General features: G+C 39.3%; 1 protein-coding gene across 1 annotated transcript in view; it reads right to left on the bottom strand.

Annotated features, from left to right (window-relative positions):
• Positions 1-24874, bottom strand: part of TMPRSS9 (transmembrane serine protease 9) — a 528210-nt gene that overhangs the window by 250577 nt on the left and 252759 nt on the right. The window contains exons 6-7 of the mRNA XM_044090621.1: positions 17070-17105; positions 9670-9783 (exon numbers count right to left, since the gene is read on the bottom strand). Of these exons, the coding sequence (XP_043946556.1) occupies positions 9670-9783; positions 17070-17105 (150 nt within the window). The remainder of the gene's footprint in view (positions 1-9669; positions 9784-17069; positions 17106-24874) is intronic.

Here is a 24874-nt window from a genome sequence, read left to right as displayed (position 1 = left end):
TCATTTATAGGGCAGGTGCATGGGTCTTTCTGCTTCTCAAAGAGAACAGTATTTCTTTTTTTGCACTCAGCTTAAGACCATATACCTGTCACCAGGTGTTTGAGGGAGTCTGGCCCTTTTGGAAGATATAGGTATTATCTGGTGAGCTGATGATGATGTTTCTGAGTTTTAAGTCATCAGCAAACATAGTCACCATAACATCAAAAGGGATTGTCAAAGGCTTGGCTAAATCCATGGAGGCACTGATCTGACATCCTCCAGTACGTCAGTGACTTTCTCAAAGAAATTCTGCAGACTTAGTAGAAAATACCTAGCTGTAACTAAGCCAGACTGGTTAGGATAAAGGGCTTGTAAGCTGCCAATGTCATTGTTCATGAGTTTCATTATGATTTGTTCCATTAATTTACAAATTGTGCTGGTAAAGCTAATTAGTCTATTGTTCCCTGGGTTGGTGGCAAGACCATCCTTGTAGAGAGTTGTGACAATAGCTGGCCTCTAGGCCTCAGGCACATACCCAGTGGAAAGACTGAGACTGAATAGGTTTACGAGGGAATTGGTTAGACATTGATTTATGCTAATAAGGAGACAGTCTGCTATTTTATTTGAACCCAAGGTGCTGGTGTGTTATGGAGAGAGATTTTAAGACATATACTGGGTTAATTTTAGGCAGTGGCACACAGTGAATGTAGTAAAGGTAAGAAAAGGTTGGGGAGGAAATGGGGAGAGTTTTTAACAAAATGTATCCACTACTATGTTGGGGATATGTTCTGGGTCATAGTAGGCGATGCCCAACTTAGTGCAATGTTGAGTGTTGTTCCCAAAATTTCTGATACAATTAAAATGCTTTACAATTTTCTTTGGATAAATTCTCAATATTTAATTTATTTGTGGCTTTGTAGGTGTTGATCTCATACCACAGTTCTTTGCTTACATTTTTGAGGTCACTCCTGGCAAGGGGTGGCTTGAGTTTATTTTTAGGGCCATCAGTTATTTCCTTTTATAAAATGTTTGCTGATACTGGGGGACCCACATGCAGACTTGTTTCCTAATTTTTTATTTTGTTTGCAATAGGTGGGGATGGATGCCTCAATGCAGGAGATTAGGTGAGATTAGAAATCAGTGGTACAGATGCCCATATTTGTTACTGGATCCCCATGGAGGTGAGAGCTTTAAATCTTCTTAGGTCACTATAGAGTGCTACAAGCTTGGCCCTAGAGAAATCTCTGAAGACAGTAGAATTGGAGGGTGTCAGGTGGGATCCTTATGGAAAAAAAGGACAGTACAATGATCTGATTTGCCAGTGATGGGCAGCTACAGGTGTGGAGCTTATTGGTGCTGTATTTGTAAGTGCTAAGTGAAGGATTTGAACCCCTCATTGGGGATGATAATATTCGTCTGAGAGAGTGAGTGCTGATGATGTCCAGGATCCTCTGCTGATTGTGTTTATTTGTTGTTTAGTGTGAATGTTTGCCAGTTTATGGATGGGTGGTGGGCATCTACCTGTATGAACGTGTTAGGTTCAATAACTAAGGACTGCAGTTCGTTAAGGTAGGTGCTATGGGCTGTGGCAGGCATGGAAGGGGTACTATAGTTAAGAATAAGTGGACTTGTTTGTAGATGCCAGGATAGAAAGTAGTTCTAGGTTATTATTTTACTGGATAAGCTGCAAAATAATGAGACCAAGAATGAATATGAACACGTCTCCATCAGAAATGCAGCCACCGTCACTTGGTAAAGAAGGGGTGTTGTCATTTCAATGCAACTAATTTTCTCTTAATTACCAAAAGCTGTCTCTATTCAATGGTCAGGAAAGGCTCAAGGATTTGATTTTCTTGTTTGACCTTATAGCCCTGAGCAGTACCACATTGAGATGTGCCTGACTGGGATTTGCCTAAAATTCAGTAGTTGCAACATTAACTGACTGATACTGAATCACTATCTATCAGCCTATGGGATGATTACTTGACTGTGAGTAAAAAAGAACAATGTCCTTCTATTCCCATGTTGCAGTATTCTTAGTGTGGGATTCTCCACCTCAGGCGACCCAAATGTTGGCTCCTATACAAAAGCTTAAGCCTGGTTGCTGTAGGTGCATGGAACGTCACACGCAGGGCCATAAACCACGGACCTTAAATGAAACATCTGCATGCATAGATCGCAGAACTTTTCAGCTGCAGTCAAACGTCAGATCGATAGTATCGCTCCTCTATTGTCAAAACGTCTAAAGCTAAGTACCCCGTTGGGGATTTCGTTTTTTGCTATTGCTTGAGCTTGGTTTGCTGTCCCCCCTTTTAGCCGATGCCTGCTAAGAAGGGTAAATGCCAATGCAGGTGTCAGATTCCGCACAGACTCACACAACTGTTGCGTTTTTTGCCTAGGCTGGGAACACGACCATACCTCATCCAATTTGCCAATCATTTGTCCCAAAGACACTCTGAAGCTGTCTGGCTGCCATTAAGCTTTACTTAGAAAACCAGAGGCTAAAGAAATGAGTGCTTAGGATGGATCCAGAGTTGGCCACCTGGGCGGATCTGCCATGCAAAAAGGCTAAGTTGTCATGGCCTACTACTACTGCCCGTCTGCCATTGCACTGCCATCCATCTTCTGATTTAGGAGATGAGGGATGCCCTGATAGAGCCATCTATTTCACCGACTCCCCTCAAGGAAGACACTTCTGAAGTAACGGTTGGCATGTCCATGGAGGTAGCTCAGATGTCAGTTTCTACCTATGTCGAGGGGGAACCAGGCCTTGCCAGACGTCTGACTGGGATACCAGAACCTGAAGCCACAGTTCCAACAAAGGCCCCTAAAACTAGGCCTTCTCCTAGGACTACTCCTTAGAAAAGGAAACAGAAAAGTAAGCATCTATCTCTCTCTGCTGAGGGATTGCCTGACTGGCCATTAGGCTCTCAGCCTATTCACTCTCCACCATTCCTGTTCTCAGCCCTAGGCCTGCCTCTGCTACTTCAATCCATCTTCCCACTTCTCATGTAGGAGAAGAGGAGGTTTACTCCTCCTCATCCGATGAGTCAGTTACTTACTCATCACAGATTGCGTCTCCATTGGAATACTATTCCCCTGATGAGGAACCCATAGAAGGGAGCTCTCCCCAGAAGACATCACCTTTGGGGAGACCGTTACCAAAATGAAAGACTATTTCAAATGGGATACTTCACAAAAAACAAACTCAAAATAGATATTTTGAATTACTACAAGTAGAATCTTCCTCTCCAACTACCATCCCACCAGTTATACCCGCTTATCTTGATGCATTTTCTTCAGCATTAAAAAATCCTGATTCACAGCCACCTCCCCCTAATAGACCGGAGTGTTTCTACAAGGTGCCTGATGAACAGAAATTCCTGTTGAAACCTCCCTTGGCAGACCTGGCACTGATTGGTGTATCTCCTGACAAGCAGTCAAGATTAATACCCTCCTCATCCCTTTTACAGACAAGAATATGGACAGGATAGGCAAGAAGGTTTATACCTCCTCCACCCTAGCCTTCAGAGCTATCAACTACCAAGTTCATATGATAAAATATGCCCTGGACTTGGTATCTCAAGCCTCTACTCTCCTGTTCTCCTTGCCTGACTCCCCTAAAAAGACAGAGATAGCATCAAAACTGTCTCTGGCTTAAGTAGGTAAACACTGAATTACATGCAGTTGTGATGCAGCAGTGGCCTCTGCAAGGTCTGCTGCCTCTGCATCAGTGCTACACAGATATTTTTGGCATTGCCTTCAGCCCCTGCCAGAGGACTTCAAGTCCAAATTTCTTGATGCCCCTCTTGATCACAACTTCCTGTTTGTGAAACAGTCTGCAGAACTCTTTAAAAACCTTCAGGAGAAAAGCAAGCAGCTTCAGTATATAAAACACCTCCTGGTGTCCCCCATTCCTAAATACTACAGGAATTATCCAGCCAAGACTACCTTTGTTGGGAGGACCCCCTCCTCTGCTACTCCTTCCTCTTCCAGACACAGGAAAGAAGCCAGGAGACAGACCGCTTCCAGACCAGCTTCTTCTCAACATACCCAAAGACAGCCCTTTCATGACAGAAATGGCTCCAACAATGCGTAACTGCCTTGCCCACCACAGACTGCTGGGGTCTGGCAATAGTAGAAGAGGGATATTTCCACTCTTGGAAAGAAAAAAACCCTGCAAGGGGCATTCCATTCCCACCCAAGAATCAACTACACCTTATTCCCCAGATCCCACAGGATCTTCCGAACCATGGAACTATAGAACCTGTCCCTCTAGGACAAGAAGGAAAAGGTTTTTACTCAAGGTTATTTATAGTACCAAAAAAGGACAGCCCTTGGAGGTCAATTCTGGATCTGTCTTTTCCAAACCTCTTCCTAAGAGTTCCATCTTTCAGAATCTTATCCCTCCAGACCCTTCTTCCACTATTGCTAGCCCAGGCATTCATAGCCAGGCAAGATTTCAAGGAGGCCTACCTCCACATCCCCATAAAACCCTCTCACAGAAAGCGCCTACGTTTTACTGGGCCATGTTGTCCCTTTCAATTTACAGCCTTGCCCTTTGTAAAGCTCTTTGGTTTATCTACTGCACCCAGAGTATTCACAAAATGCCTGGCCCTAGCAATAGCCTACCTAGACGACATCCTCATTCTTGCAGAAAAAGAAGACACCCTAAAAAAACATCTGCAGTTCACCATATCCCTGCTCCAAGGCTTGGGGTTCGCCCACAACCTCCTCAAGTCATCCCTAACCCCACAGCAGGACAAACTCTTTCTGGGATGTAGGATCAGAGCAGACGTGATACAGGCATTCCTCCCTCAGGACAAAGTTCTCTCCCTTACTGCCCACTTCCAGGACCTGATCCAGGTACAACTACTATCAGCAAGAAAATTCCTATGGGTTTTGGGATATATGGCAGCCACCATTCCTATGCTGCCTTTAGCCAAGATGCATATGAGAAAACTGCAGTGATATTTGAAGAATGTGTGATCCCAACACAACCACCCCCCTAGAATTTCAGATCCCATTCTTACTCTGCCTGAAAGCAGAATTAAGGTGGTGGATGCAACAGTCAAATGAACCCAGGTCTTCCACTCCACCACCAGCTCAATACATGCATACAGATGCATTGGACCTGGGCTAGGGCACTGCCATGAAGGGGGCTCAAGGTGTAGGAGAACTGGCACCCTACTCTCTCGGAAAAACATATCAGTGTGAGGGAGATGACAGCAGTCCTTTAGGCCCTGAAAACCTTTCACCCAATCCTGCAACCAGGTCCCCTTCACATCTTCACAGACAATACCACAGTCATGTGGTACCTCAAAAACAAGGAGGTACCAAGTCCTATCTCCTGTGCAGGATAGCAATATGGATTTGGGACCTAGCCTCCAGAAACAACTTATCCCTGCAGGCAACCTACATCCATCCCAAGACAACCAACAAGCAGATGTTCTCAGCAGATCAACCTCTCAACATTATGAGTGGATGTTGAACAGGGAAGTTTTTCTAAACATTGTCCATCAGTGGGGCATGCCTCAAGTAGATTTGTTTGCCTCTCCCCCAGAACAGACAATTGAAAAAATTCTGCACCAAGGACCACTCTCCACTAGCCTGGAGGGTGGACGGCTTCAACATTTCATGGAAGGGATGGTTAATATATGCATTTTCCCCCTTCCCTCTCATTCCAAAAGTCCTCCTGAAGATCAGGAAGGACAAATCAAAAATCCTGCTGGTGACTCCCTAATGGCCAAGCAGCACTGGTTCCCCCTACTACTATCTATCGCCAAGGGACGTCATCACAAGTTACCCTACAAGGTGGACCTACTCACACAGCAGAAGGGAGCACTCATTCATTCTCACCTTCAGATGTTATGCCTAACACTATGGTTGTAAAATTTTAATTCCTTTCAGACACCACTACTCTACGGAAGTGCTTTCAGTCCTGAGGGAGGCCAGGAAACCTACTACAAGGAGAACCTACATTTCAAAATGGGAAATATTCTCCAAATGCTGTCTCAAAAAGCATAGGGATCCCTTTCTAGTGGATGTTTCTCTAGTCCTAACTTATGTGTGTGAACTTATCAAGGCTGGCCTTTCATACTCTTCAGTGAAAGTCCACCTATCCTCAGTCTCTGCCTGCTTACCCCTAGATCTCCTCTGCTATCCAGGCTAGATGTTAAATTGTTCCTGAAAGGGGTCTTGTACATCAGCCCACCAAGAAAACCTGTCCCACAACCTTGGGACTTAAACTTTATCCTAGAAAACCTCACACTGGCTCCATTTGAGCCAGCCAGCTCTGCAACACTCCGAATGTGCACATGGAAAACTGCTCTACTATTGGCCCTTACCTCTGCTAGAAGGGTGTCAGAGCTACACACTCTCATGACCTGCCCACCCTACTATTTTCCACAAGGACAGGGTGACCCTGTGCACCAACCCTTCTTTCATGCCCAAGGTGGTCAACAAATTGTCTTTAACTCGTTCTCTTTGGTACAATTTGTGTGTGTGCCTTTAACTCCCAGTGGGTGTGGCTTAAACAAATTGTCCTTAACTCATTCTCTTTGGTACAATTTGAGTGTGTGCCTTTAACTCCCAGTGGGTGTGGCTTAAACAAATTGTCTTTAACTCGTTCTCTTTGGTACAATTTGAGTGTGTGCCTTTAACTCCCAGTGGGTGTGGCTTAAACAAATTGTCTTTAACTCGTTCTCTTTGGTACAATTTGAGTGTGTGCCTTTAACTCCCAGTGGGTGTGACTTAAACAAATTGTCTTTAACTCATTCTCTTTGGTACAATTTGAGTGTGTGCCTTTAACTCCCAGTGGGTATGGCTTAAACAAATTGCCTTTAACTCATTCTCTTTGGTACAATTTGAGTGTGTGCCTTTAACTCCCAGTGAGTGTGGTTTAAACAAATTGTCTAACTCGTTCTCTTTGGTACAATTTGAGTGCGTGCCTTTAACTCCCAGTGGGTGTGGCTTAAACAAATTGTCTTTAACTCGTTCTCTTTGGTACAATTTGAGTGTGTGCCTTTAACTCCCAGTGGGTGTGGCTTAATGTCATATGGCTGTATTGCTGAAACTAGGACTTTTTATTTAGTTGCATAGTTAATACTTTATATATATATATATATATATATATATATATATATATATATATATATATATATATATTTATGGCTTGAAAAATTATATTTGACTTCAGTGTTATCCAAATATATTATGCTATTACTAAATCTGTTTGCTAGATGACAGCAAAGGATCAGAAAATAAATGAATGTTAATAATACAACATTCTTAATTGTTAAGATTTTAATTAGTACTTTAAAAAACAGTTTACTGCAGCAATAACCCATGGCTGGGTGTGGGTAATGCTGGATTTAACCACAGTTCACATGGTTTGGTCATGAGGGCGAAGCCCAAGTGACCAGACAAAGCCAACCTTGAGTAATTCCAGTATTACCCACATCGAGCTGTGGGTTATTGCTGTTATACAATGACATTATTTGAGAAAAAGGCTAGTTACTTTTCTTAAATAATGTCCTTGTGTAAGGGCATCATGTTGCTCTTTCGCATTTTTCTCCTGGTATCCTGGAGCTTTTCTGATGCATTGTGCATGTGTATGGGACTTTTGTTCCCATGCTTATGCAATGCATCAGTGCTGTGTAAAGGAAGCAATGTAGAAAGGAAGATCTCCATTGCTTTTTTTAGTTTGTTTTTAATTAAAAAAAAAAAGAAACTCGGAGACTTTCAACATAAGGGAGAGAAGGACAGAGAAAATAAAAGGATAACCAGGTACATTTCTCCAGTGTTGCATAAAGTACTTAATTACCTTTTGTTTTTCTCTGTCCCATCTCTCTCGTTGGTTTGAAGTCTTTGGTTTTGTAAGTTTATTTTTTCTTAAAAAATGAAAGAAAAGTAACATTTTTATCGCATATACTAATGGAAGAAAGTCCAGGTGACCGGATGTTTTTCCATTGGTATATGCTCGATTTACAACGGGCACGCTGGTTGGGCTGACCACTCAGTGTGTTCATTTTTGAATGTTAATGGCCAGTCATTGTATAACAGAGGTTATTTCACTGGTGATTAGCACTCACGCGATGTATTGTATAAGACTATTTACATTTTTTTTTACATATGTTGGTTTTATCTGAGGAAATCTATATTTTAATAGACAAAAATGCTCATTAAGATTATTTGTACTACAGTTTTAAGTATTTTTTTTTACTTGACAGAAGGCCAAGTTGCAACTCAAAGCATGGATCCAAATTACTCAGTCTGAATGGTACCCAGCAATGCCAAGGCGCCTTCAGATTAGAGAGATCCTGACTGAGCAATTCACATTTTATAAACTTATGAGTAGGCAAATTCTCACCCAAGTGGACTGGTCATTTTAGACCCCCAAACCTGACTCCTAATGAAGTGATGCTCCATACCCCCCCCCCCCAATATCAGCTCAATTTATGATTTCTTAAATAATAGAGCCTTTTCAAAATATGTTGTATTTTGAAGTACTATAACAGTCTGAAGAAGTCTTGCTCAGGGATGAAAGCACTTACTGGAAACAAGGTAAACACAGTTCAATCTTTTGTGATGCATTATTTTCACAGTAATATATTGCAAATCAACAGCCACAGTCATGACTTGTTTTTCTTTTATATATACATATATATATATATATATATATATATATATATATATATATATATATATACAAATAATAATATCTGTACCTGTTTCTATCCATTTGTGCACATATATGTATCCATCTTTATAAATGTGAAGCAATTCACATATATATAAAAATATACAACCCTCTCTCACTCTCTTTATATATATATATATATATATATATATATATATATATATATATATATATAAACTGTATAATAAAAGTAGAGACATACATGTGCATTCACACACACACACATCTTCCTTCAGATATTTTGAGTGTTTCAAAGTCGTACTCGGTATAGCAGAGTCCAGTTACTGCTGGGTAAAGTGCTGTGAAAATTCATACAGACCATGTGTATGTTACATGTAACCTGCATGAATGAGAAAAAGCAAACTAGAACTGACATGATTTCTTCTGGTGGCATTTTTAAATGTTTCTCTGTTTTATGAGCACTAGTCACTGGTCACTGCAGGACTGATAATCACTTATAACCCCCCCTCAAATAAAAACAAAAAACAAAATACAAAAAAACAAACAAACTTCAGAACAGAACAAATAGATGTAACCCTAGCTAGTACCATCAGATTAATGGTATCGTCTGACCACCTTGACTAAAGGCTTATCTGAGAGTGAGATGCAATGGACTGATGGAGCCAGAGATACTGGACATTAACTGTACAGCTGCAAGTTGGCAGTCTAAGGTATACCATCAGAATGAATGAACAAAATCTAGGCAGTGGGTTTAATGCTCTTTATGTACCCTAACCAGCTTTCAACACTAGCAGTGGCATTTTCCTAGACCCTTACAGAGGATAGATGCATGGCACCACAATCCCTTTATCATGGGAGGAATATGATTGCCCAAAATATCACCCCCTTTTCTCAACCATCTCTTCAATTCCCTGAATGTGGTGCTTCTTCCAGGCCAACAGCATTCCATATGACAATCCATTCTTGTGTTTGCAGGTGTGTAGGCAGTTTCTGAAGGGACAGCTTGTGTTTGTTGCTCTAGAACTTACTGCAGTTTGCTTCGTCCGAGCCATCTGTGCAGTCAGCACTGTTGTCACACTCCGGGTTTACTTTAGTGATGCAAAGAGAATTGATGCAAACATATGCATTTCTAGGGCAGGCCCCTGTAAAACAGGAAAAGAAAGGAAATGTGATCAGTGCAATAAATGGTCAATGTTCTTAATGCTACTTTTTTATACAAATAATAGCAATCAAAAGATTGTGGGAGAAAGGGCTGCAGGAAATCGAATCTTCAAATGAGACAGCAGTAAACTGATAAACACGGGACGGTTTAAAATAAATACAGAAAAGATGCATTACGTCATTGAACGATGTCACTTGGGCAGGTATGTGGTGGAGGCAAAGTCAGGTGGGAGTCTCACGTAACTGATACACACACACACGTGCACACACACACACACACACACACACACACACACACACACACACACACACACACACACACACACACACACGCACACACTATACATTTTTTTGTTCCTGCAATTACACTTATGAATATTAGCAATGGTTTTGCATATTAATGATAATAATTTCAAGTGGTAACTTTGCTAGTAGCAGGCAGTTTTGAATACTGGAATTATTTTTACGTATTAAAGGGAGGCATTACTGAACAAGCAAAAAAGAGAAGGACAAAATGCACAGATTTTTTGTTTCTGCAGTCATAAATGCTAGCAGTATTGCATATTAACGGTAGTGTGTTTGAAATGATACCTGTGGTAGTAACAAGTAGTAATGAATATTACAAATACGTTTTGCTTTTTTTGTTCCTGCATTTATTAATATTATCAATATGTGCATAAATATCAGGAAGGGAGGGGGTCATCTGCAAGCTGACATGAATTACTAAGTGTGTGCGATGAAATAGTTGTAAGTATATGTCAAATTCCTGCGCTATTGAAGACTGCTGAACGTTATGGGAAATGCCATATTTTTTCAGACACCTATACTGAATTATCACTTCACATATATTGCTATATATCATATAACCTAAGCGACATTACATAAATTATTCAATTCCTGACTTTTTTAAAACAAGAAACATCTTTATTAAAACATCACTTACTACACATGCAATCATACATTTATATAAATGAAAATAAACCACACTGACACAATCCTAGTTACAGGCATTTTACATCACAAACCATAATGACATACTCCTAGTTGCAAACATTACATATCATTTATAATCAACCCAATATTTTTCAGTCAAACATTACATAGCTCATTTAAGTCCTGCTGTCTTTTAAACCTCATTCCTCCCTTGTATGTACTGTTCCCACAATTCCCATGTTTTCCAATGTAGTTTGTTCCTACCCTTTTCTAAAGATCTCAAATTCCAGTTGTTTTATCTCTGTTACTATATCACTACTTCTAGTATAGTTGGTTTAGATTTTTATTTCCATAAAGTAGCAGAAAGTATTCTAAGAACTAAGCCAACACAGGATTGGAGAAAGGAGATTCTGTCAATAAGGATGACTGCAATTAATGATATAGACAGTAGGCAAGAGGGGCTGGAATTTATTGGAGAAAACTGGCAAAGGAACCAAGGTATTGGGAGCAAATAACTAGAGAGGAAAAGATGATAGATTGGGAAGAAGCCAAGATCTTATTTGGACTGCAAGTTAGAGATTGTCTTCCCTATCAGGGATTGATATCAGAGTATAGGCAAAGAGAAATAAATAGGGGGTCCTAAACAAAACACCAGCACTGGTAGAGTTTTTTTTAGTAGAAGCTAGAACAGAAGTGGCCATTAAAAAAATAGTTTAACATATAAAATATTGCTTGATAACTATAAGAATCAATCAGAGGAGCTAAGAAAGGATTGGGAAGAGAGATTGGATGAGCAATTCACAAAGGAAAAATGGGAAGATATGTCTCCCAAATATGCAACAAAATTTAGAAGATTTAGGATTTTTGTCTGGAAATGTTTGCATATATTTCTATACACCAAGTAGACTCCAGAGATTTTTTTCCCAGGCAGACAGCAAACGTTGGATGTGTGACTTTGAAGAAAGAGGTAACTGGTAACATATTTTCTGGGAGTGTGGTGAACTGGATGACTTTAAGGCTTCCCTGCGGGATGCACTGTCAGAGATGTTGGGTGGGTGGATTGGTCTGAAGAGGGAGGGATTTTTTTTGAGCTATGATACAGAATCGGAAATGCCTAGGCATTGTAAGGCCTTTTTGTGTCTAATGGTGGTGGCTGCCAAGAAAGTAATTACTAGAAAATGGAAATGCCACATTTTATGATATTTGCTTTAATGAATAATCACATTTTATGATATTTGCTTTAATGAATAATCACATTGTATGATATTTGCTTTAATGAATAATCACATTTTATGATATTTGCTTTAATGAATAATGAATGGACGTGACAATAAGAGAAGTAGTATTCACCCATGCACTCACTCATACAATGATAAAGAGGATGTAAAGGGGTAGAGAAGAAACACATATCTTGAACTATATAGATTTGCTTTTTCCCACAGTTATGAACATACGTAGTACTTATTAGCATATTAATTATTGCGTATGTACTCATGCACACCTAGAATGCTAATAAAAATGACTCTGCAGAATGTCGTTAGTATGCACACACCCTGAGCTATACAGCTTTGTTTTTTTCCCTGAAGTTATGGATATTAGCAATATTTGTATATTAATAGCAATATCTCATAATGGTTCCATTGACATTAGCTAAAGAGTAGGCATGTGGAAGCTGCTATGATTTGGTATATGTGCACAGTAAAACCATTGCTGTGGCATATGCATGTTTTTGTAACTGAAAAAAATGCTTGCAAAGGGTTTCAAAAATTATGAAATATTTTCATTACGTGTTTTAGGTACAAGTTATTAATAGTAACAGTATTCAACTATCAGGACTACATTTCTGAATAATGGCAGGTAAGTAAGATGGTATCTCCATGATGGCATGATATGGTATGTATGCAGTGACACTGTCACTGTTGGATATGTAGGACTTGAGCTATTTAGAGGGTTTGCAAAAACTTTTAAAATTAGTACTTATTTTCCATACGTCAGTTAATAATGCAAAAACTGTGTGTTATACTGCTATTTTAGGAGTGTTTTATGCAAACAATAAATATATTGAAATGTGTTAGGTAATATCACACCATGTGAACATATAAATGTTTGTTGAAGCAGTTAAGGATATTACCATTAATTGTATAATTGCATTAATGTTGTAAAAGCTTGTAACCTACACTGAAACAAATGCTGCCATGTTATTAACGCTCTCAATGTTGTCTCTGACACTTGCCATGCAACATGCCTCCTTTTATAGATTAATACTGCTTTGTTGAAATAATGTAAACATATGATATGCATAATCTGCATTGATTGTGCAGTATCACCAAACAGCAGTGTGCTCCCCTGTCTTGTAATATAGCAGTAGAGTGCTCTTTAATAGCAAACTGTTCATTCACTGACATAAGGGGTCTGCCTTGCATGTTTAAAGAGCTCTCTGCTGATGTATTACAAGACTGGGGAGCACTCTCAAAAAATAGTTTGACCAGAATGCTACTATTTTTTGGCATATAAAATAGCATATTTATGCAATAAATATGAAATATTAATTCATTGTCTCATAGTACATAATCTAGTAAATAACTTATTTGTTGCAGTTTTATTGCAACTTGTACTATTTACAATATATTGCAAATCATCTAGAACATGCCCTTAACAGAGACTTTGGGAGAAATTCTGTCTGGAAACAAGTGTTTTTCTGGCTTGGAAGACTTCAAGAATCAAAAGGATTAATTAGCCTTCAACTAGTCAGGACCAAATGAGTTAAAAAATGCGTGGATTCTGTTGAGTTCCTCATGGAATTCCTAAAGGGCGTTACTGCTGTGTGTCCAAATTATGAATTCATCATCAATAAAACAGAAATACGCGAGTGATCTATGTGCACAGAGTTGTAGAAATTCCTTTTCATTTGCCTTGAAGACATTTGAATATTGTGGAGCTATTCTGATGGTCATGGGAGTTCCCATAGTTTGGACATAATTATCTTGGATTCATTAAGGTACCAATACCAATACCTTTTCCCAATTCAGCAACTGCCTTAACACAGTGCTGCATGGTCCACAATCATGAAGACAAGCTGCACTGCTTAGGACTGAATGCTAATGGGGAATTATGGGGGAATATGTTAATTAGACATGTGCTGTCTCTGTCACCTCCTCAAGGAAGGCATCTATGTAGCTGAGCCACTCAAGAAATTGCTTGGCTGTGTAGATCATCATGGCCATCCCCACCACTTTGCAGCATTGAACATTGCCAAAAGGCTATGCTGAACAGCTTGCCATGACTGCGGTACTGGGATGGTGGTGAGTGTAGATGCTGAACACCAGGGATAACCAAATATTAAAGTGCCCTAATAGCACCAGTGGCAGTATGGGGAGATAGTGATGGGGGCTTCACTAGACACCAGGGATTACTCTTAAATTGAAGTGCCATAATGGCACCAACATCAATATGGTGATTGAGGGGTGGGGGATTCACTAGACCTCAGGGCATAATAGATGAGTGCTGTAATGGCACTTCAGCCATTACAGGAGATGGGAGAAACTGGGAGGGAAGACAGGTTCATGTTGCATGAATTGTGTGTGTGTGTGTGTGTGTGTGTGTGTGTGTGTGTGTGTGTGTGTGTGTGTGTGTGTGTGTGTATACATGTGTGGGAGTAGGGCCTTTTTAGCATGAGCTGTATGGCTCATGCTTGGCTCTTTAATGAATCCCAGGAATGTTTTCCTTTAAAGTTAATGCATTTACATTGTTAGATGCATAGTTGGAATAATGCTCTGACTATGTTTTCTCTTATAAGTACCTGAATCATGCAGCAATGTTGTTCTTGTGAAGGACCTTTGTGCAAAGTGATGTAACAACCATATTGGCTAAAATATTATTAGGTGGTAGAACACAATAATGTGACAAAATGTGAAGAAAGTGAAGGATGTCCCGAATATAGCTATCCCTTTCACTGGTCAGTGGTTTGTAGTCAAGCACTTTGATAGCACTGTATTTTGTACTAGTGAGGTAGAGTACACAGGTAGCTCAGCTGAAGAAGGCTTTGCTTCCTGAGGGTCACTCCCTCAGGGAATTTGACAGGTCAGACAAATCGGTAATACAACTACAAAGGTAACAGCTTATCAAATATAAAGACAGGAAGTCAGTGATAGGGTTCCCACTAATGACAAGATATCATCCAGGACTTAAAACTTCCACAGGTCTGTAATAAACCTCCAGCCAATGCTGAGAGGGGATGACAAGATGAGAACTATTTTTCAAGTATTCCCACTGTGTCATTTAAGCAAGCACCAAATGTAAGGAATCTTATTATGGGAAGGAGGCTTAGGCCAGATTAGAACACAGTCCAAAATGGGAGAAACCCAGTAACCATCCAAGATGTAAAACGGGACAGATGAGTGACAATACTACTAACATCAACAACTTCACAGAAAATAAGTTTCAAAGTATGCAGTTCCTTTACACAATTTTCTAAGAATGTGGTGCATCTAAACAAATGCAGGAAATGTCCAAAGATACATTATATAGGGGAGAGGCCATACATCTTGAGAATCTATGAATGCCCACAGCCATAAAGTGACATGAAAACTGACTGACCAACCAATGTTGGCACACTTATCCCAGTCTGATCATTCTGAGTCAGACGTGTCAGTCATGTTTCATCAAGGACCATACACATTTGGAAAAGGAACTTTGGAAATTTAACTAATTCAATAATTCATTACAACACCTACCAGTTTGAATCTGGATTTTGGCTTTATGAGACATTATAGCACTTGTCTCTCTAAGCAACTAACACTGGATACAAATTAGTTGTACTGATCCTACAGAAAGGCCTCAACGAGACCAATGACTGGTGTCGAAACCATGACCTTAAGCTTAATGCCAAAAAATGTGTCATCATCCCCTTTGGTAAAAACTCAGTTCTCACTAATTACCACATTGATGGGAGCCCACTGAACATTGAAGGTGTTATAAGAACTCTGGGGACGTAGGTTGACAGCAACCTCTCCTTCGACCACCACATTGCCACTGTGGTCAGAAAGTCTTTCTATGTGGCACATCTTATTACCAAGGGTTTTGCAAGGTCATCATCTCTCTCTACTCTTCCCTCATTAGACCAATCATTGAGTATAATGTCCCATTTTGCATGTACCTCACTAGACATCTGCAACAGCTGGAGAGGCCACAGAAGTACCTCATGAAGAGGATCCTAGGAATTAAACACATGTCCTACATGGACAGACTCAAAAGACTCCAGCTATTCTCTGTCTCATATCACCTACTTAGAAGTGATCTTTGCTTGACTTACAAAGCCATGTCTGACCCAGCTGTGTTAGAAATGCTGCATCTAAAGAAATCCCAATCCATCCACACCCCACGCTCCAGAGACCTCAACCTCATTGCCACAATCAACAGAACATGCTGGAGGGACAAGTTCTCACGCAGAGGCTGGCCATGCTCTGGAATAGATTTCCCATACATGTCAAGAAGAGCACCTTGCTGTCCCTTTTCAAGAGAAATCTTGATGATTGGATAGGTAATAGAAAGTTCACCCCGGGGATCACTGCAGTGACTGTACTTGATGGAGGCACTGGGAACTAACATCGGGTGGCACAATGCCAGGGCACTTCTGTGGTCTAGGCTTGTAAAGGCTCCAGGGCCATTAGCTTAGTACACACTTATGAACTTATGAAGGGCAACAACTGTTGTACTGGCAATGCATGACTTTTTGCTGTCAGTTTCAGTCCCCTGGTATTTCCAAACAGTACACAGTTGCTCATCTATGAAAGAAAATAATAAATGTTCCAGATGTACAGGAACAGATGCCGTGTCATTATAAATCTTCCAGATGTACAGGAACAGATGCCGTGTCATTATAAATGTTCCAGATGTACAGGAACGGATGCCATGTCATTATAAATGTTCCAGATGTACAGGAACGGATGCCGTGTCATTCGTTCAATAATCATGTTTCCTTTGTACTGATGTATTACTTCCTTTGCTGCACCTGCCACTCAGTATGGAAATGTATGCTAGTTTACAGATATATCAGGAGACCACCTGAGGCTGCACACATTTATGTGATTTCTCTCACTTGGTATGGACGCATCTTCTACCATCATCTCCTGAAAAAGTGAGGTGCTTGAGCCCCCACACTCACCAGGCTAACTTCAATGCCTTTAGCTGAGTGGAGGTTGCAACCAACTACAAATGGTCATAGAATGGTTGACTGCTGAGCAGAGCTTCTAATCATTTAGGGTAAATCATACAAGACTAAGTACTTCAAATTCTATACAAAAACACAAACAACACCTAGGAAAAACAAACGTACCAGATTTTTTTTCTATTTTGTAATGGGATGTTGCACCTGCAAAGACATAAGTAAATGAAAGTTATAAAAAACAAAAAAAGAGACAAAAATAACAGTGTGACTATTTGCCACATACATTAGTTCAAAGGGAAATAACATACTACAATTTGTGTCTGCATGAGAAAGAAGTTCTCATTGGTGTGAGAGCATTTAAAAAGATTAACAGTTTGTAAATGTCCACTTTGAAAAAAAAAATGCAAAAAAAAAAAAACATTTCTTATGTTACTTTCCAATGCAAACCTCCATAAGTAATAACCTTTCAGTGACAGAAAGCTGGGGTTTTGAATACCACTACTGCCACCACTGTGAAGATCACTTTGAGAACCAGTCAGTGATAGACAGAGACAGATGGGGGATTTGAATCCCATCAATACCAACCAACTGTGAAACATGGTGGGCAGGTCCTTGGATATACTTCACTATGAACAAGTTAACTATCTAAATCTAAAATGTGATGGCTACCAGGTGTATGGTTTCTCAAATCAGGCCATTTTTACTAAACAGATTAAAGTATTAAAAAAGACACACAAGTATGAATCCCTAAACAGACTGTGCACCTTGGCCTGAAGAGCATGTATGAAATATGGACTTTCACCCTTGGCTATGGGTCTGCACAACAGACTGTGCACGTTGGCCTTTAGAGCATGTATAAAATACAGACTTTCACCCTTGGCTATGAGTCTGCACTCAAGAGCATGTATGAAGTACGGACTATCACCCTTGGCTATGGGTCTGCACTCAAGAGCATGTATGAAGTACGGACTATCACCCTTGGCTATGGGTCTGCACCAGCCACACTCAAGAATAGTCTTCAAATGACAATGCTGTAACAGATACACCCAAGTAACACACAACACATGGCAGTTAAAACTTAAGTCCCACAGAAAAGCTGAATTCTTAGGCTAGTTCCCCAGACCTGCATTTCATCACTTTGTGTGGGTTTCAGTGCCTTCCAGTGCTTACTTGTGCATAGTAACTGTTTTCTGAATAAACACCTGCATTCACAAACACACATCAGTTTCTAGGGACAGCTATTAATATTCTGTAATACTGCAGGCTTTTGTCCTGGCCATTACCCCAGATTGCTTAACTGGTGGGGTGGGGGGGTCTGAGTTACTCCTCCACTCTTCATAATAAACCCAATAATTATAATCACAAATGGTCGAAGGTAGCAGATCTGTCTGGCCAATTAGATACCAGCAGCATATCAACATTTAGTAATAAATGCCCTCATTATTTCATATATTAGTAAACAGATGGCCAACCACAAGCTTTTTAAAAGGAAATAAAAAATAATTTACTTAGAAAGATAGAGTTAAACAGTACATTTAACAGTTAAATATATGACAAATAGGAGTGTACACACAGAAAACAGAAAGTAATCACTTTGAACAAATAAATTGCAAGCAAACAACAGAGAAACCCTCTATTTACAGCTAAACGTTCTCCTAGATATGAAGTAACTAAGAGAATTATTGCTACTATACTACACTCACTAAACGTCTGGAACAAATCACAGGCAGACACATTCATTTTACTTGCTAACTGTAACATTCTCCTTTACAACTTTTAGATTCCTGGCTTAAGAATAGCTACAGATCTTATAATCACAAGGTAGAATAATTACACTTTGTTTCATGTCTGCTATACATTTTACATCTTATGTAGAATTGCTGTATTTCTCAGCAGTATACAGTTTCAATTTTTTATGCTACACATACAAAGGGGTTACTGAAAACATTATATGTATATATATATATATATATATATATATATATATATATATATATATATATATATATATATATATATATACACACACACACACACACACACACACACACACACACACACACACACACACGCATGCGCACACACACACACTCACACACACACACACACACACACACACACACACACACACACATATATATATATATATATATATATATATATATATATATATACAGACATACTCATACAGGCGCGCACACACACACACACACACACACATATATATATATATATATATATATATATATATATATACACACACACACACACACACACACACACACACACACACATACACGCGTGCACACACACACACACACACACCCGGCTGATATCAAGTTTTTCTGCATGAATATCATGGCTTGTCATTTAATGTGGCAACATGAAATACAGGAATAACACCTCGCCTGTGACTAGGATCATGTATATTAGGATCTGGATCATTTATTTATTTATTTAACATTTGTTAAGCGGGAAAGTCCAACTTGGAACGAAGCAAATTTTCAGCGGCGGCCCGGGAGAAATGCGCAAGATGCATGTCTTTATAACGTGGGAGGAAAGCGGAGCACCCGGAGGAAACCCACACAAATGCAGGGAGGACATGCAGACTCCACACAGAAGGTACCCCAGCTGAGAATCAAACTGAAGAACCTCTTGCTGTGAGGTGACAATGCTACCGCTGCACCATTGCGCCATTCAAGGAATCATGGATTATTAACCAAAATGGATAGACTATTGATCCACTTACTAGATAAGATGACCAGGGAGGGTATAAATGAGAGGCTGATCTGTCCTGGGGTAAAGGGAGGCTGCCCATCTACCTGCATGATTGGTACCCAGTGCTGGCTGGTGTTGTCGCATGCAGAAGTACTGGTCAAGATGTTCACACCATCCTAGCTGTGTGCTGAACAGTAGTCATGATTGAACTGGTGCACACATGTGAGCATGAATTAACAAGGGTGGTGTTATAAATTCTAGCTCATTTTAGTCTGTCACACATATGGCAACAGGGATTGCCTCACATGGGAAATGAATAGCCTGGTGGGTAATGGGAGGGTTGGTGGTTGACAAGTGTAGAAAGTACAAGACAAAACAAATGGCTTATCGTTAAGTACTGTGAATTAGAAACATACTGTACTATATTCTCAAGCAAGGATGGACAGGGTGGATGAGTTTGTTTTATAATAAGGGGTGTTTGCAACACACATATATGTACATTTTTAAATACAGCAAGCTCAGTCATGCTTCAGATATGGTTTAGTCAATACTTAATATAATTTATGTAGTTCTCTATTTACTGCAATGCTTTAGTCACAAAATTGGGTTTGGTTTCTGAAGAAGATATCACTTTCTCTTGCTTGGTTATCCGTCTTAAGTTCACAATATATTTACGATGAATTTGTAATATTTGTCTGACAAAATGGGAAATGAACAGCAACAGAATGACTTCTGCTCCCTGATGAACAATGGACCAAGAATACAGCCACTCAACTCTTATTTCTGGAAGCAAATGTCGCCTTCCAATGTAGTAAATATTACCTTTTATTATTCATCCTGTAACATATCCTAGATGTAATTTAGTGCTCCCAAACCCTTCACTGCTTTTAACTTTCTTCATTTTTAGCATTTCTTGTTTCAGATATTGAAGGTCAGACCTTTGTTACTTGTGCAAACCTCAGGTTAATTCAGAATTTGTTTTAGCCTGCATGGTGTAGGATAGCCTTCCCATTTATTTTGTTCATAGTGATAGTCACCATTCAGGTTTATTGGTTCATAGGTAAGTACTTGGCTAGCTATCATTGTGGGCCATTTAAGCTTAGCCAATTAAATTAACCTATCATTAACCTTGCATCTTGAGACTTTGTGAGGTGATAAAAGCACACAGTAGCAGCTGAAATGAAATTCGTTCCAAAAGAGTTTCAGTTTTGAATGTGTTTAACGAAAGACAGGGAAAAGTTATATTACTACACTGCATGAAGTGATGAAGTGTTGCTTCTGTCCTTGTAGTTGTATATAATTCAATTACACTCTAAAATATTGCACATCATACCATTCATATATAATGACAGGTGTCAGTCACAGGTAAATGAGCAGAGCAACCACACTGAACTGACATGTTAGACTTTTCAAAGAACAATATGGGGAAGGTCTGCAGTTGTTCAAGAGCTACATGTTTGACTATCAAAAACCTGCTATTTACCTAATGTATTTTAAAGGGTTTTTAAATTTACCCTGTAAGGTTTTGTAGGAGCTTTCAGTTAGCACAAAATGGGGTTATTCAGTAAATAAAAATTGCTGTGGCTTCTTGAAGTACTCACTCTTTATCTAAATGAAGAAAAAATCATATATAATTACTAGGCTGTCTTACATAAAGGTGACACAAAACTGTGAGAAGAAGATAAAGACTTTAATTAAAACAAAACAATTTCAGCATTGCAGATCCCATGATGGCCATTTTGGAGTACGGGAAATGAAATGTAATGTAAAACAGAGTGATGTTATGCCTTATGTGACAAAGGGAGATACTGCCAGCACAGCTATCTGGAATTTTGTAAATGATTGTGTGCCATTTGTGAATAACAACATGATTTGTGTAGGATGTTTGTGGTGCAAATGTATTGGAACTGTATGTCGTGTATATCAGACTAAGTTTGTACAGACATGTGTTGAAAAGATATTTTATAAAGTGCTTGTGCTTAAAATGTAACCATAGCATGCCTTACTGGAATAGAACAGAAACGGACATGCACTATTGTAACCATTTAAATGTATATATTTTAACAGTAGACACTGGCATACAGGAGGTTAAATTAAAAAAATAGCTGAAATTAAATTACTTTATGACAATGTCTATACTAGGGAGTGTCCTGTATTTTCTTTAAGGTGAAATAATTACTAGTTTTGAAATGTGAAGGAATGCAATTGTTTTATGACTTCCAGCATTTGCTAAAGATCTGAGGTCTATGTATTTTCACAGGTAGATGATGAATACTGACAGCTCCCAGCAGTGGGGGTTTCACCTGGGATAGAGTCAGATGACAAGAAATGGGTTCTACTTTATTTAACTGAAAGCTGATTCCAGCGAATGCAAATCCATCGACACAAATGCATTGCACTGCGAAATAAGCGAACTCACAAAACTGCAAAATTACCGTGAAATTCAAAATGTGGAAGTGTTTTGGTTGGCTCGTCTCAGCTACAGATCTGTAAGGTAAGTGTGCAATAGTTACGGACATTAGGGTATGGGTTAAGGTAAATGCATAGATAGGTAATGTAATATGGGTAATGTATTTAACGTTTAGTGTAGGGTTTGAGGTAGGGGTTTGGTTAGTGTATGTGTGTGGTTTATTTATTTTGTTTGGGTATAGCTCCGTAGGGTAAGTGTGTGGGAGTTACGGACCTTAGGGTTAGGGAGGGGTTAAGGAGAGTGCATAGATAGTGGTGTATGTGGGGTTTAGTGTAGGGTTAGAAGTAGGGTTTTGGTTGGTGTATGTTTGTGGTTTATTTATTTTGTTTGGGTGGGTAGTGAGTTTCGGGCAGTGGGGTTAGCCGAGTATGACAAATTGGTATTTTGAGATTCGTGGTTTTGTGAGTTCGCGGTTCACTGTATATGTGTCGATGGATTTGCATTCACTAGAATCAGCTTTCGGTTAATTAAAGTAGACCCCAAGAAATGATATCACTCTGCAAGCTATCCCAGCAGTAATATTTGAGATATTAATTTGGGAACTCTCTTAGAGAGACAGGGCATTCTGTATTCTTTCTTTGACCTGACAACAACTAGGAGATCTATTCACCAGTTCTGCCTTGCTCTTAAGTAAGTTAACTAGGATATATTAATTCTCTTAGATTGAGTCAGCAATATAGTAAACCTTAGTTTAGATATTTTTCTTTATTTATTTGAGACTGTCCTGCAATGTTGTTTTAAATATTTCCTGTGGTTTTGAACTATGTCACTATGAATATATACTGAGTATTTTCTTGTTCTTGTATTATGTATTATTCAATATATTTAAACCTTTCATTGTGGCTGAACTTTGTGAGACATATTTAAGTTTTGAGAGTAATTGCCACTCCTAATAGCCTTGCTCTTGGTCAGACTACCATTTGTATTAATAATAATATTGCACAATAAGATTGGACACCCTTTGTTGAGGGCCTTAAAGTAGCTGATAAGGAGTTGGCTAGTGGCAGTGATAACTACCTTATAGTCTGGGCAAAAGGGGATATATCTAGTAAACCTGTGGCAGCCTTTCCCAGGTGTGTGTAAATCAAACTTCAAAGAGTCTGTGTCTCAGCTACTTGGGCAGGGACATGATGCACTGGTTGGACAGAGAGGGTTCCTGGAGATCTTGACTTGGCCACTCAGCTGAGATCTCAGCTCGATAGCTGTGCCAGTGGGGAGTCTTACTGGGGATCTGGAGAAAGAGAGAGAAACCAGCCCCAGACTGACTGTGGTCTCTGTGTGCTCTTGAGCAAAATTTACTTGATGCAGAGAGCTGCATCTAGAAATACTGTGTGTGTACCTTGTTATCATCCCATTGTACGTACCCCACTGTTGACAGTGGTGAGGATTGAGGTTCCTTGATTACTGGTCCAGTGGTGGGTTGTCACACCTTAGTATAGCACAGAATATGAAGGTATGATGAAAAGCGTATTTTAGACATGCATGGAGTTTCATGGTGTTGTTTTCTTTTAACATACCATATGTTTTAAAGAAACAATTGAATATATAGTACAGAGTATCACTGGAAGGTATGGCCATGTTTCCATTAATAAGCACTATTAACTCTAAGTTTCCTAAACAATATATTTACTCATTATAAGTGAGACAGATAGAAATTTTCCTTGGGCAGTATTATTGTTGAACAGATGTCCATTTGCATGGTCACTACCAGTCATATGGAGCAAAAGGAATGAATGTCGTTTAGGAACACATAACTTTGTTACTATTCCAGTAGTAATAGTTGCTGGTGGTTAAACTTTAGAAAACTCAACCTAGGCTACAATATATTTCTATAGCTTCTGCATGCGTTCAGGTGTACAGCCTGTTGATTAAAATATGAAAATGTTAACACACACTCCCACACTCACAAACACATGCATAGACATGCACATGGTCTCACACACACACACACACACACACACACGCACACACACACACACACACACACACACACACACACACACACACACACACACACACACATGATGACCACAATTTTGGTAAAAATGAGCTGCATACAGGAGTAGTAACTAGCAGGATTCTGATGATAGGTTAAAAAGTGAGTAAACTTTTTATAGACGGAAAGTGCTTGTGTTTTAAGTGCAGGTGCAGACACAAGCTGAGGGCGAGTGCCCTTTTGTTTCCATTGTAGTGAGTTTAACATGTAAACGGATCCGTGTGTAATATTTGAAGTATTCAGGGCATAGTTCACAAACACGTGGAATGTCAATTAGAAAGGATGTTCTGTAACTGTAAAAACAGTAGGTATTACAATGGATCCTGAGATAATAAGATGTGTGTTGTAGTCCTGCTAATTCTTGATGGTGTTTGCTGTTTTCTAATGAAAAGTAACATTTACTTATTCCTGTGTTGTTATTTGTTGACAGTACTAAACTGTTGCTTTGTTTATTATTTTTTTCTTGCTTTCAACTTATTAATTTAGGTCAAACTCTTCATTATTTTTGTGCATACTTGATAAGACCAAAAATTAAAATGTTTCAGTGCCTGTACAGTATCATGGTGTCCTGTTACTTTACATGTAAGTCTAGTACATGAAGGATGAGAAGGCCTAAGTCATCTAGTCCCACCAAGCTTATGTGCCCAATGAATATGAGTGTGGCAGACTTGTACTTGGTTAATATAAAGAGCCTAGTTGGCTTCTAGCATGAAATCCTGTTTGTATTTTAGTTTTATGAATCTGCTCAGTGTCTCTGGGCGCTTGTTTACCCCTGTACTATTCTACTGA

This window comes from Protopterus annectens, chromosome 13.part0 (genome assembly GCF_019279795.1).
Source record: "Protopterus annectens isolate FY-2018-M chromosome 13.part0, PAN1.0, whole genome shotgun sequence".
Taxonomy (NCBI): Eukaryota; Metazoa; Chordata; order Ceratodontiformes; family Protopteridae; genus Protopterus; species Protopterus annectens.
This window is presented reverse-complemented; position numbering and strand designations above follow the sequence as displayed.